Consider the following 13,421-nt stretch of genomic DNA (forward strand, 5'->3'; position numbering starts at 1 on the left):
AGGCAACACTGAGGAAATGTTAATCGAATCCAACATGCTTGTTTTTTTTTTTCTTTTTATTTACAGACACTGCAGGCCCTTCTCCGGCCCATGCAGGAGTGGATACTTAGAATACAAACAAGAGAAGTAAATTTAAACTAATTACTTGACATAATTGAAAAAATATAATACATACAAAAGTGGAAAAACATGGCAATACACTGGACATAGAAGACATAAATGAATGCTTGAACAAGGGAATATCATCAACTCAGAGTGTACTCCACTATTGGACTCAAATTACAACAAAAGTTGATATTACTAATACATTGAACAAATTATTCTAACAAGGCGGTGTTCACTGCTTCCTCAGATAAGGTATTCCAATAATAAATTGCACGAGGAAATAAAGAGAACTTGTGAACATTGAAGTGGCTGACTGGTTGTCTGATAGTTTTACTAGGGTGCGTTCTCTCTGATTGTTTGAAAGGATCCTGAAGATATCGTTTCCGTGATAGCTTAAAGGGACACTAAAGTGAAAAATGATTTCTTCTGCATCAGTAAATTACCGTTCTACAACACCGAAAACACCACTCTTGCAACGATAAGACATTTGGTAAGCCAGAAAAAGCGCAAGAACGAAATACGGATGGCGACACCTACTTAAGTTCCCACACCTGGGGGCTGTGACGTCTTGGATTTTGATGGCATCATCTAGGGCCTACTAATTATATGTAGCGGTACAGATTGACTACATTGCGTTCTAAAGGAACCAAATATTAAACATGGCAAGTTTTGGGAACCTTTATTCAGCCAACGCGGCCCAAATGTGAAAACATACTTTGGAATCCCTGACGTCACGCTGATGTACCGGTGCTGGGGTTTCGGTGCGAAATTTAAATACTGATACTTGGACCTTCATTTTATCATCTAATAATCAAACTATTTTTTTAAAATGACTGCCTGCAGGGTTCTCAAACAATGCTTCATTAGTCTAAACTGATTTATTGTTTCGCTTTAGTGTCCTTTTAAAGTTATTGTGATAAAGTTGGTAAATAAATGTTAATCTAGATATTATCCTGCGCTGCTCAAGTTTTTGTAGATTGGCCCTATTACATAAGTTGCTGATACTAGAGTGACGGGAGTAAAGAGAATAAATAAAATGCAATGAGCTAAATTCTGTACTCTTTCGATTTCATTAATCAAGTATTGTTGGCAAGGGGTCCAACTAACCGATGCATAGTCCAATTTTGGTCGTATTAGCGCTTTGTATGCACTTAGTTTTACTGCAGGAGGGGTATTACGCAGTTTCCTTTTCAAAAATGACAATTTCTGTAGTGCAATCCGACAGACATTTTGAACATGCGGTTCCCAATTGAAGTTACTGGTAAGCGTGATGCCTAAATATTTAGCTTTGTCAGTTCTGGTGATGGTAACGTTACCTAAAGAGTAAGTAAAGTCAAGGGGCTTCTTTTTGTTGCTAAACAAAATGGAAGCTGTTTTAGAAGTGTTTATTCTTAAGCCCCATCTTGCACACCATGCATCAATGGAGTGTAAGGAATTGTCCAATTTAATTTGGTCATCTCGTTTATTTATGGCTGTGTACACAACACAGTCTGCAAATAGTTTAATCTGGATTGGTGGTTCGACACAAAGATGAATATCATTAATGTATACCAAGAAAGGGAGAGGCCCGAGGACCGAGTTTTGTGGAACACCCGAGTACACATCCAAATCTTCGGAAACACTCCCATTTATGGCAAAACGCTGCTTTCTATCTCATAGGTAAGATTCAATCCATGCCACTACTTTCTGTTCAATGCCAATTGCCTTTAGTTTTGTTAGTAAATCTTTATGAGGAACAACATCAAACACTTTTGAAAAATAAAACAAATAGCGCCTGTTTGGCCTTTTATGTTGAGTGTACCAATTAATTAATCAGTTATTTCAGCTAGTTGGATTACAGTAGATAAACGAGATGTAAAGCCATGCTGTTGGGGACAAAGCAAGTTATTATTTTCTAAGTAAGCAATAATGGCCTTAAAGATAATGCGTTAGAATAATTTACAACAGGTACTAGTGAAAGACACGGGCCTGTAGTTGTTAATTTCAAGAGGAGAGCCGGATTTATGCACCGAAATGATTTTTGCCGAGCGCCAATCATCAGGAATTACTGCAGTGCTTAAAGATATAACGAAAATGTGATGCAAATATTTGGCCACCCACACAGCATATCTACTCAAAAAGGTAGTGGATAGTTGGTCAAGACCAGGTGATTTCTTCACATCTAGCTTATGCAAAAGGCCAAGAACACCGTCCTCAGTTATCCCTACCTCAGGCATAGGTTTACCTAGAGATATGACGGTAACAGTGCATGCTAAACTGTCCGCGTGAGCAAGGATTGGAAAAATGCATTAAATTTGTTAGAAATGAAAGTCGAGTCAACAATACTTTCACCTAAAACTTTTATCTCTGATATACACCGTTTATCCTTTGATAGATAGCGCCGGAACTTTTGGAGTTCTTTGTTCATAAATGACTGCAAAGTGACTGAAAAAAAAAAAATGTTCTTTTGCCAATCTTGTTTGTTCCCGCAGGTTAAAAATAAGGCTTGAAAGGTCATTTGTACTACCGCGTTTACGTCGTCGCTTAATTTTACGTTTTAAATTAATCATTTCTCACGTGAACCACGGGTATTCCCTTTTAGTGCGTTTCTTTTTTAATGGGACATACTCTTGCTCGCAAAAGAGAAGAATTTCTCCATGACCACATTTTATTAACATCACTGATTTTCTTGAAATTCGCAAAGCCTGATTCCAAATAGTTTAAAACAGCGATATCGTAGGCGTGTGTGTAATCTGCGTGTGTAATGTGTGTGTAATGTAACGAAACTATCTGAAGGCTTAGTAAAAGAACTTGTCCCTGCAACTGGACATGACAGAGCAAGCAACTTATGATCAGATATGCAGTCTTCAACACTAACGGTGTTGAACCTTGAAGTGAGCTGCTAACAAGTGCTAAATCAAGGAGTGAAGATGATGATCTATTGACCCTGGTACCGTTGGAAACTAGTTGGTGTAAACAAAAGTTGAATGTAGTCGTGAGCAATGCATGAGCACTTTTAGAATCTTTGCCATCGTTAGAAAAATTAGACCAGTTTATCCCCGGCAGATTGAAGTCTCCTGTTATTATAATGTTAGACCGGGAATTCGTATTATCTGCAAAGTAGTCATGCATGGCTTCCAAATATTCTGGTGAAGCAGTTGGGGGTCGATGCACGCCCCCTAGAAGTATACTTTTGCCCAGGAATTTCAGTTTGCACCATACACTTTCATGGTTATTAATGCCATCCAATGGTGTGAATACAATATTATTTTTAATGGCGATAGCTACTCCACCACCTCGTGACTCTCTATCTTTAGTGCTGACGAGTGATTTTGACGGTTTTTAGAATTTACTATATGCAGCACAATAAAGGACCAAGACTATTTATTTATTTCGAATACCTCAAAAGCCCCTAATAGAGGGGTATTACATGAGGGGTGGGCTTTGGGTCTATTGACATCACAGAGCAACTATTACTCGTTAACTATTACTTTATGACAATAAAAATGTTTGCTTAACTACGCTTTACGGGTTACTACAGACAGGCTAAGAAAACCTATATTCAGTCGAAGTGCTCCCTACAGACTATACAGCTGGTGCAGACTACCTAAGAAAAACATTTTATTTTAAGCCCAAATTGGCCCTTGCAGATTATATACTGGGTGCGAACTATAGTCAGGAAAAATATGGTATTGCCACAAAATCGATTAAACTAAGGTTCTTCAAGAACAATTTACCATTTAAACCAATTCACGGTTTCTCTTTAGTGCCAATTTAACTTAAACAAGTGGCAGATGAAGCATGGAATAGAGTGAACTATTTTGGTTAAACTAGCACACTGTGACACAGTGACAGCACTAGGCTTAGTATGGCAAGCATCTGAATAGCTTCTTGGATCATAAGAAAGATTATTGGGTAGGTGCTACTTAAGCAGACCTCAATAACATGTTTCTGGCAATAAATCACCATGGTCATTATTTCTGTGCGTCAAATGTTGACCCTGAAACAGGCTGACTGCCTCCACAGTCGTTATAAGGGCAAATACAATTACACTGTATTTATTGTAACACTTTTTATGCCACTAAAACAGTTTGTTGTAAGCAGGGTTGACCATACTACTTTTGAAATCATGTTGCCAATTAAAAAAAAAATTTCAGACCAATACATGCAGCCATTGTTTTGAAAAAACATCACTTACCAGCTTTCAGCTTGATATCTTTGTCATGCACAGGGCTGTACAATGCCACATGTACAGGAAATGTGTAGGACCGCCATCTCAAGGAGCGGTCAGCTTCCTCAGTAAGAAGGGCAAATAACCCATGCGTCGGGTCCGGTAGATCCTCTATGTTGGACTTATGACTTAGAGAGATGGTTTCATTTTGTCGCGGGCACATCTCTGTGAGAAAAAAAAAAAAAACACATCAATAAACATACCTTCACATGTCTTATAGACTGACTACAGTTGAGTTTTATGTCATCTTTCTTAGCTACAAGTAACTTTACCTAATATGGGCACTGCAGTGTTTGAGCAGCTCAGACGTTTATGATGCTGCACACAGCACAGAATAAGTGGGAGGGGAGGCAAAGGGGCTGCAGCTCCTGGCTGTGTGGAATTCCTGTCTATAGCAGCAATATTTTTGTGGGTGTGCTTGTGTACTGAGATATTGGCAAACATTAAACACCATCCATTGGCTGAAACCAGTCTGGGGCACTTCACTACGGCTACCTTTAAAGCAGACGCCATAGCATTAGGACATAAAAAGTGTATTTTATAGGCCTTACTCGAATACGTTTGCCTTTAGTTTCTTTGAACGCCAAGTTTTCCAAAGGAATTGCAAAAACTTAAAATATCTTACGATCACATGTTTTGGTACACTTGAAAAAGATTAGCCTATATGTCAAATGCACTTATTAGTGCTTCTGGCAATGTACATGCACTAGTTACAGAAATGAATTGTGGCAATACTTCCTCATTCCTTGCAAAAACAATAAAATAATCAAGGGAAAAAGATGTTGAAGGCCTTTCTGCATGTCACTTCTGAAACAGAGTTTCAGCAGTGTAGTTAAAAGTTTTTCTAACATATTACTTAATATGCAGTGCACATGCTTAGTGTTGTAGTCACAAAGTGTTCTTTACAGTGATCACGTTTCAATGTATTGCAATACTTCGTTTCACAAAAGCCTCCTTTGAAGGTCAGTTGCACCACTGCCATAATGGACAAGAGTACAGATTGTACAGAAAACTGCACAAAGTGCCAATGCCCCAGCCTCAAATAACATACTAACATAATAACACACTTGTCAACCTTCAAATCTTAAAAGTACAGCAGTCAAAGCCCGAAAAATTAAATATTTGTTAAAAATACTAAAAATTGTTTTATTAGTCAAGATATTAACTATATATTTAAAAATTCTAGAAAATTGCTCTCCAAGGTCGTTGAGAACAGGCACTCTAGTTTATAGTCTCAGCTTTAATGATCTGCACCACAAACAAATGGAAATATTCATGAACTGATCACATAATAGCATTAAAAACTTTTGTTGCCGTTACTTGAGTGGGTGGTGCTGTCTTGGGAAGGTCCGAATAAATTGAGAGGGTTCGAAAAATCAGGCTACGAAAAATCAGTCGGTGAATGTATTTGCATTCTTTTGAAATCAGTTTTTGCCTTAAATTGAATGCAAATGAAGAATCATAGAATTAATCTTGTCAACACAAAAATTGTAAAAAAAAGCTCCACAGTGATTTAGTATTTCATAATGAAATCGCAAAAGTTGGTAGGTATGCATTTAAGTAAGGCCACATAAGTAAAGATCATAACATGAAAGCTTAAAGGGACCCTAATTGCTAACACTAAATCACTTTCGATTGGTATTCTTTTATATCATCCTTTTCATTCATTTGACAAAAAGATATTGATTATTACTGAGAAAAATGAAGGTGAAACTTCCCTTTTTAAAATTTCGTGTAGAAAGCTCAGTGCCAGTATGTCAGTGTAACGTCACATATCTGTGTATTTTCTCGTATTAGGACTGTTTTGGCTTGGGAAAAAGGGCTCGAAGCTTGCTAAATTAAGCCTTTTCTTTTTTTAGGCTACAATGTACTCTTTTACCAAAAAATTAACTAGACCTGAGCAGGCGCTGTTCGAATCCATGATGTCGCAGCGGTATGGTGCAGGAACTTCAGGGTAGCATCACTACCAGTCTTTTATTTTTGTGTATTTACTATTTTACCAAGTAGGCCCCCCCCCCCCTTCCCTCCCTCCCACATCATGGTAAGAGTGGCCATTTCGTTATTGTGCAAGCATAATCTGCTAATACAGCTTGACTTAATATTCTTCTTCAGTGTTCCTTAACATCTTTCGTTCACAAAGCTTTGACAAAACATTTGGCTTCTGATTCAACAGCAGTTGACAAGCATGCTCATTACACAATAAACAAAACTTTCAAAAAAGCAGATATTCTGCACAAAATATGTTTGCAATTTTAAAAGCATTGCAATTTTAAGCAGCGGTTGTTTTCTTCTCTACTTAAAAAAAAAATAACCATTTCAAATTATTTTGCTGTGTTTGTTAGATTCACTTCCCTAATGGAATTCATGACACTAAAAATGAGCCAATGGTACTGTATCTGGAAATGATGGCATAAAAGAAGGACTTATACCAGTGCTTCCGAAACTCTGCTACTCTACAACATCTTAATTTCAAACCCATCATTCCTCCCCCCCCCCTTTTTTTTCATATTTTCACAATACACACAATTACATTTTTGCTGAAGTTACGCTTGTATGTTAATATGACTGGAGTAAATTCACTGGACTAGAGATGATTGAAAAAATTAATTCCAGCAGGAACAAGTGTTGCAAATTGTTGTATACAGTCCCCCAAACTAAAGATGTAGTGTTTGTGCTGCTGCAGTTAGTTTCAGCTTAATTAGGGTAGGTTAGGCTAAGTTAGGTTAGGTTTGTTATAAAATAAGTGCGCACATGTTCCTATCTACTGCCAGTGACTATGGTCAATGGAAATAAAAAGAAACATGCATATGTGTGTGTGCAGACGGCTGTCAACTCTGCGTTTCCTCCATAGCTTCTGCAAAATGGTCTTCGTGCTTGTTTTTGGAATTCTCAAACTGCTTCGCTATGCACCCTCCCCCGAGTCCTGTTGAGTCTGCCACGACACCAAGTGAGACACACAGTTTAGGAAGCACTTCCTTAAAACAATGAATTGAATGCATATTGAAAGATTGAATGCACACTAAAAAGTGTTTGACCGACGTATACTTGGTTTACACTATACTGAGTGTAGAAGCTATAGAAGATAACAAAAACCACATATGTATGTGGAGCATGTTGAACTCACCAACACAAGAGCAGCATTCAGTGTAGAGATAGTCAAGGCAGTAGAAACAGTCTCTGCTGCAGGTGACGTTCAGTTTGTCACACTTGCATGATTGTGTCAACATGCACTTGCTCACTATGGATGCACAAATGGCTTCATTGCAGGCCAGGCTCAGGCTCAAGGCACACGCCACGGCCACTGCCAAAGGCAGCAGCACCTGCTTCAACATTTTGCTCTGCAATGCACAAAAGGTGGGCTGTAGCTGCAGTTACAAGCAAAATGAAGTCGGCACAATAAGTAATTATGTGTAGTGTTACACTTGAAAACATTGCAGCACATAAGATGACACAAGAGCGTCAAAGGAGGTTAACCTGGACTGTGACAAGGTGGCTCGAAACATCAAAGGCCAAAGGCTCCATGATGTGACAGACAAGAAAGACAGCGCAGAAAAAAAAAGAAGAAAAAAAAAAGAAGTGGACTTCATCAGAAGCACAGAACCAGCAGACATCAGTTTCACTTTTGTTGACCTGTTACTCATGCCTTCTTGCAGGTGGAGGCAACACCATAAATAGGGTGAGAGGAAAATGGAGGGGTGATACTTGTTACAATGCATGTTTTTTTGCAGTGCCTCACTTAGAAGTGGCGTACCAGTGTTTTCACTGTTTCAGCGCTCTTATATTATGCAATACAATATTTTTCATGCATCATAAAAGAATCAGGAATCCCAGTAATTAGCACTGTAACACCTAACAAAGGCATTAATACTTGTACTTATCCAATGCCCACATGAGTTTCATAAAAGGAAAAACATGATAAACCTGTATTTCTTTGTGGTCTAGGTCTGCAGCATGGAGTTGAGCAGTGTAGTTGTAAGTAGCCACCACCAGTACAGAGTGAACCACTTCATTCCCAACTACATGCTTTGGCTATGAGCAAATTCAGCTTAATTGTGGCTTTCATTCTGTAGAACCTTCAATCTGCTCAAGTGTGGACAAGGCAGCCTGGCCACAACATTTTAACCAGCACATATGGTTCAGTGAATGTCCCTCTGAGTGTTCAATGGTTCAAAACCACTCTAAGTGAGCAACAAGTTTCAAACAAGGCCCTGCTGCAGAGTTCCTGCAGCATTGCTTGAGAAGCTCAGGACAGTGAGGAGCAATATCACTTAAATCTCTAAGGCTTTGCAGCAAGATTCTATAGGGGCCCCAGTATGTGACCCAACAGGTCTGTTTTCAAAAACATACACAGTGGCTTCAAGACTTTTGATGATTGTAATGCAGTGAGAGCACAATTTCAAAGCAATAATTTTTATCTTTACCTCGCACTAGATTAAGGAAGGACACAAGCCCTTTCATAAGTGGTCAGTGAGAGCACTGGTAAATGAGCAAAGCTAAAGGTGACATCTTAAGTAAACAAGCAGAGGTAAACACTGTTATAGTACAACTACATGTTTTCCATATACACAAGCACCTGCTAATCATGTGGTATTTTCTTAAGACCAAGTGTGCACAGATACAGCCATATATGGCCACACAATATGATCAAAAAGGTGTGTTCACGAGTAGCACAGTTTTTTACATTGCTGTTTTCAACATGAAATGATGTGTTCTGCATGATGCACACACGGTACTGACACATCTTAGTGAGATTAAATTTGCAATCTATCGATGTGCTTTGACTCATACAGCATGGGTCTGCACATATAGGTGCCAATAGGCATTATATAAACCTTGATACTAAAAATACCCTTTCAAGAAATCCTTACACATTATTATTTCCATTCATTATATATTTTTATGGAGGATGCCCAGTGTTTTTATCAACATATTTCATGTCAGTTTTGTGTTTTCCACTTGCACATGTTCTGTAATATACTTGATTGTGTACACTGCCTAGTATGACAGAAACACTAAAGAAATGTATTCTTGTTCAAGCCTTTGTTTATTGGAGGTAGCACAGAATTTCGGGAACAGAAATTTGCTTTTATTTGATGGCACACAAAGCTAGTCATGAGTTTTGTGATTGTCAAGATGACAACATGCATGGCTGAAATGCTGTATGCAATTAAGAAAATTTTGGATGCAGTGTTCGTCAGCAGGAATTTCAATTCAAAGGCATTAAACAGCAGCTTCTGTCAGACAAAATTAACGAAATCGAAACACGGAATTAAACGGTTAATACCGATTAGTTTCAGCTCACGTCGGATACACGAAAGTTAATACAGGTCCGCGGTGGCTTCGCAACGTTCAAACTGTATCCTTCATTAGCTCCATGCAAAACGAAAAGCCGGGCAGTGGTCGCACGGCCATCGTATGTTTACTACCGGTAACCTATATATGTCGGCGCGCGAAACCGAACAAAACACGGCCTTCGAGCGCGCTGGCACGAGTGCACGAAAGACTGCGGCGTCTGCGTGTGCTCGGCCATGCGCGCTCGGCGAAGTCCGCCAACTCTGGCCCGAGCCACGTTGCCGCAGGAAGCCGCCTAATTTAAAAGGCCGGCTAGACGGCGCGGCGGCGGTAGCAGTTTATTGGGCGGCACGTGGTGTCGGCGCCCGGGCCCCGGCTTACCTGGCAGCTAGTCGGCCGGGGGGGGCCGAGCGCGGCGGGCGCACGCTGGCTCGGGCGTCATGGTCTCGGCGGCGCGCAGGCAGTTATCAGGCGACGCAACTTGAGAGAGGGGCGCAAAATGGAAAGTTGAGCGTCCAGTGGTTGGACGGAGCCAAGTGGGCCGCGGCCAGCCGCGTGCCTCGGCCGACGGGGGAGAGCAGCAGCCGAAGGCGCGACTCCCCCTTGCGTGCGGACGAGTCCAAAGAAGAAAGCCCCAGGCAGTGCAGGTGCAGGATTCCTGCGCTCCCGCCCCTTCGCCCCCCTCCCTGCACTCGGTGGCTTCCCACAGGGGTGGTCGTTCCCAATGTCCCCAGAAAGAGCCGACGCAGGAATGCGCCCAAAGAGGCACAAAAGCAAAGCGGCACAGGTGTTGATTTCAAGGCAAATGGTGGTCCATCTCGCCCACATTCCGGCCCAACGAAAGCTCGAACAATTAGTCGCGTGCGTCTCGCAGGACCACTTCCGGCGCACTCAGGTAGGTCTCTGTCAGCACGCCAGACACAGGCGCGCTCCCAATTAGATTCGCCCCCCCCTCCCCCTTTAGTAGATAACGGCCTCTTCAGCGGCGTCAAGTGGCACGCATTCGGCTCGCACGTCCTTCACACTCCAGCGCAAACGCGCAGTACCGCATTGTTGATTTTTTGTGAACCCCCGTTCGCGCGCGCAGTACCGGACTACGCTCGGCGCGGACTACCTCTCTCGAGAAAAAAAGAAAAAAAAAACCGTGATGCGCTTTTGAGGTCCAACGACAATGATCGCGCGAGGGTGAGGGAGGTGTAGGTTCCACGGTTGTTGTTTTTTTCTCTGTCTCTCTCTCTCTTTATCTCTCCCGCCGGAAAGCAAGGAGAGGTGGCGCAGTTTATCGGTTATTTGCCAGGTCCGATTGGAAGGGTCTCATTTTGCGCCGTGACCCTCGGCTGGCATAATATAGAGGCGCAACTGCGCGGTAACCGGTGTTGAACGGTTATGCCAGTTTACTTGCATTCAGTGTACTGTTGTTCTCGGCATCGTTTTACCACATCTACGGTTGCCTGCTGTGAAGCACTCTGGCTTGTGTTGCAGCATTCTTACCAGCTGCTTGTGTAATCTGGTTCAATGCGCCTAAACATAACTACATACTTTTTCTTTAATTACTCCCCCGTACCTGGTACAGCCTGGCTTGAGGTTGAACCTTTCCACTCGTGCATGCACGCCTCTGATACGCTTCGACCGCTAAATGTCTACTTGCTTCCTAAAGCTGCAACATGAGGACTTCGTTGCTACTATCGTAATCGTTCTATATCGTCTCGGCTCACTGTGTAACTTCGTGGACTTTTGTTAACAAACGAGTATGCTCCACAGAACACGTAGCTTATTTTCACCTCCGTTAGTACATATATCCTACAACTCGCAGAAACTAGCATAACCGTAGAAGTACTGTCCGCATCCTGGCTGGATGGAACTGCTAATCAATGATATTCGACCTAACATTTCTTTGTACTACCGCTGTCCACATCAACATTTGTACTATACGTTCGTTAGCGGTAATTCGTTTAACTGCCACAACGTAGTACTTGTTGTAGTGTCACATGGAGTTGCAGTGCCCGAAAGTAAGCATTACGTTGTTTATAATAGTTAACTTGTTGATTTAGACAAACCACATCTACCACCTGCTCGAACGTGCATTGTTCCGATATTGTCGAAATCATCTCACATTCGCGATGTATATTACACTATCATAGCAGGGATTGTGCGCATATATATATGATCGCAAACCACTCGTCTTTTGCATTTGTCGTTCTTCATATATTCTTTGTCACGTAGACTTACAGCGGGACCACAAAATTCCATGTCACGAACTATACGTTTTTTTTAATTATTTATTATATCTTTTAGACTATACAGAATTTCTAAAACCCCATGTGGCAGATTACATAATTGTAGTCCTCGAGCTGAATTACTCGAAGCTACTTGTACGAGAAATCTATATTTATAATCGAGTAGTTAACGAAACATTACTGTTGATCTTTAACTAATTGAATTACGGCACCTGTTGCAATTTACGAATTGTAGCCGTTGAGTTGGCAAGGCACTTCGAACGAATTTTGACGTTGGCAAGGGTTTCGAGATATGCGCCATCAAAGTTGCGGCAAATATGCAGTTTTTCCACTTTTAACAAAACGCCGTTTTGCGCATTGAAGCACAAAAGTAACTGCAACGCTGAAGTATTTCGTCGCACTGGTGTCATTGTCAAAATTCCTTCCAAGTGATACACCGTGCAAAATCACCGGCTACAATTAGTAAATTGCAATATGTGCCGTAATGTAATTTAAAAATATTAATTGTGATTTCTAATTACTCGGTTATGTATTTCGATTTATCGACAAGTAACGTCCGCTTCTTGAGTAATCCAGCCCTAAGATTAGAAATGTGCTTTCTGCCATTGACGATTTTGAAAAATTCTCTATTGTCTAAAAAAATAATAGTAATAAACACCCGTTATAGTCCCGGCAGGAGTTTGTTGAGCAGAGTGGCAAAGGCAGTGCATTTGGCTGTGAGCAAAGTGTGCGTGTGTGTTTGCGTGTGTGATGACGGACGGTGCGCATACTCAAATGCTCAGTGTCACACACTGAATGAGGGCAACTTGCACGCTTTTCAAGACGAAAGTAACCGTCGCATTCGCCAGTGAACCTCTAATTTAAATCGGACTAGAACGGCCGTCGCCACTGTCACATCTGCAAGGGTCGAAGTTGTCAGTCGCTTTCCACCGAAGAGAATCCTTACTGGGTGATTCCAACCTGCAAGAAGTGTTGACTATTTCCACTACATATCCCAAACTGTACAAACGTATAAGCTATTCTGCATTTTCTAGATATCTGGGGCGTCAACAGTGCCACAGGCAGTTGATTTCACTTTGGGGCATTTAATATTATGAATGTACCGTGCTCAGCGATTCAAACGCGATTATCTGACTGCATGACTGCCGGCGCCTTTTGCGCCACCAGTGAGATGTGGGCGATCGCTCAAGAAGGGGGGGGCAGTGCTGTTCCAAATTCGCTTTCATCGTATACCACAAATGCACCAAGTCGGCGTCCCTAATGCCCACCTATGGTGCAAAAAGCGCCGCACACATGTACTCCGAGTAAATGAATCGCTGAGCACTGTACATACAGCACACCGAGGGTCCGTTTTGCCAGACGTAGCGGAGACGCGCTTTGAGCACTCCTGGCGACAGAGGCGAAACGAGACGTCGCCGTGTCCACATGCCTTCGTGAGGCCTTTGTGCTCACGCACAGTGCGTAGTGTGACGATGAAGGCGGAATACACACTCGATTCGCTGCCGTTCATGTATTGGCAAGGTGCCCGCATATTTGGTTATGCTACATGGCTCGTCGGTTATGCGCATGGGTAACGC

General features: G+C 41.6%; 1 protein-coding gene across 1 annotated transcript in view; it reads right to left on the reverse strand.

Moving 5' to 3' along the window:
- LOC139054217 (twisted gastrulation protein homolog 1-A-like) overlaps positions 1–13,421 on the reverse strand; it is a 50,588-nt gene that overhangs the window by 8,144 nt on the left and 29,023 nt on the right. Inside the window, exons 2-3 of the mRNA XM_070530898.1 lie at positions 7,440–7,653; positions 4,283–4,480 (exon numbers count right to left, since the gene is read on the reverse strand). Coding sequence (XP_070386999.1) covers positions 4,283–4,480; positions 7,440–7,653 — 412 coding nt within the window. The remainder of the gene's footprint in view (positions 1–4,282; positions 4,481–7,439; positions 7,654–13,421) is intronic.

Source organism: Dermacentor albipictus, chromosome 1, assembly GCF_038994185.2.
Source record: "Dermacentor albipictus isolate Rhodes 1998 colony chromosome 1, USDA_Dalb.pri_finalv2, whole genome shotgun sequence".
Lineage (NCBI taxonomy): Eukaryota > Metazoa > Arthropoda > Arachnida > Ixodida > Ixodidae > Dermacentor > Dermacentor albipictus.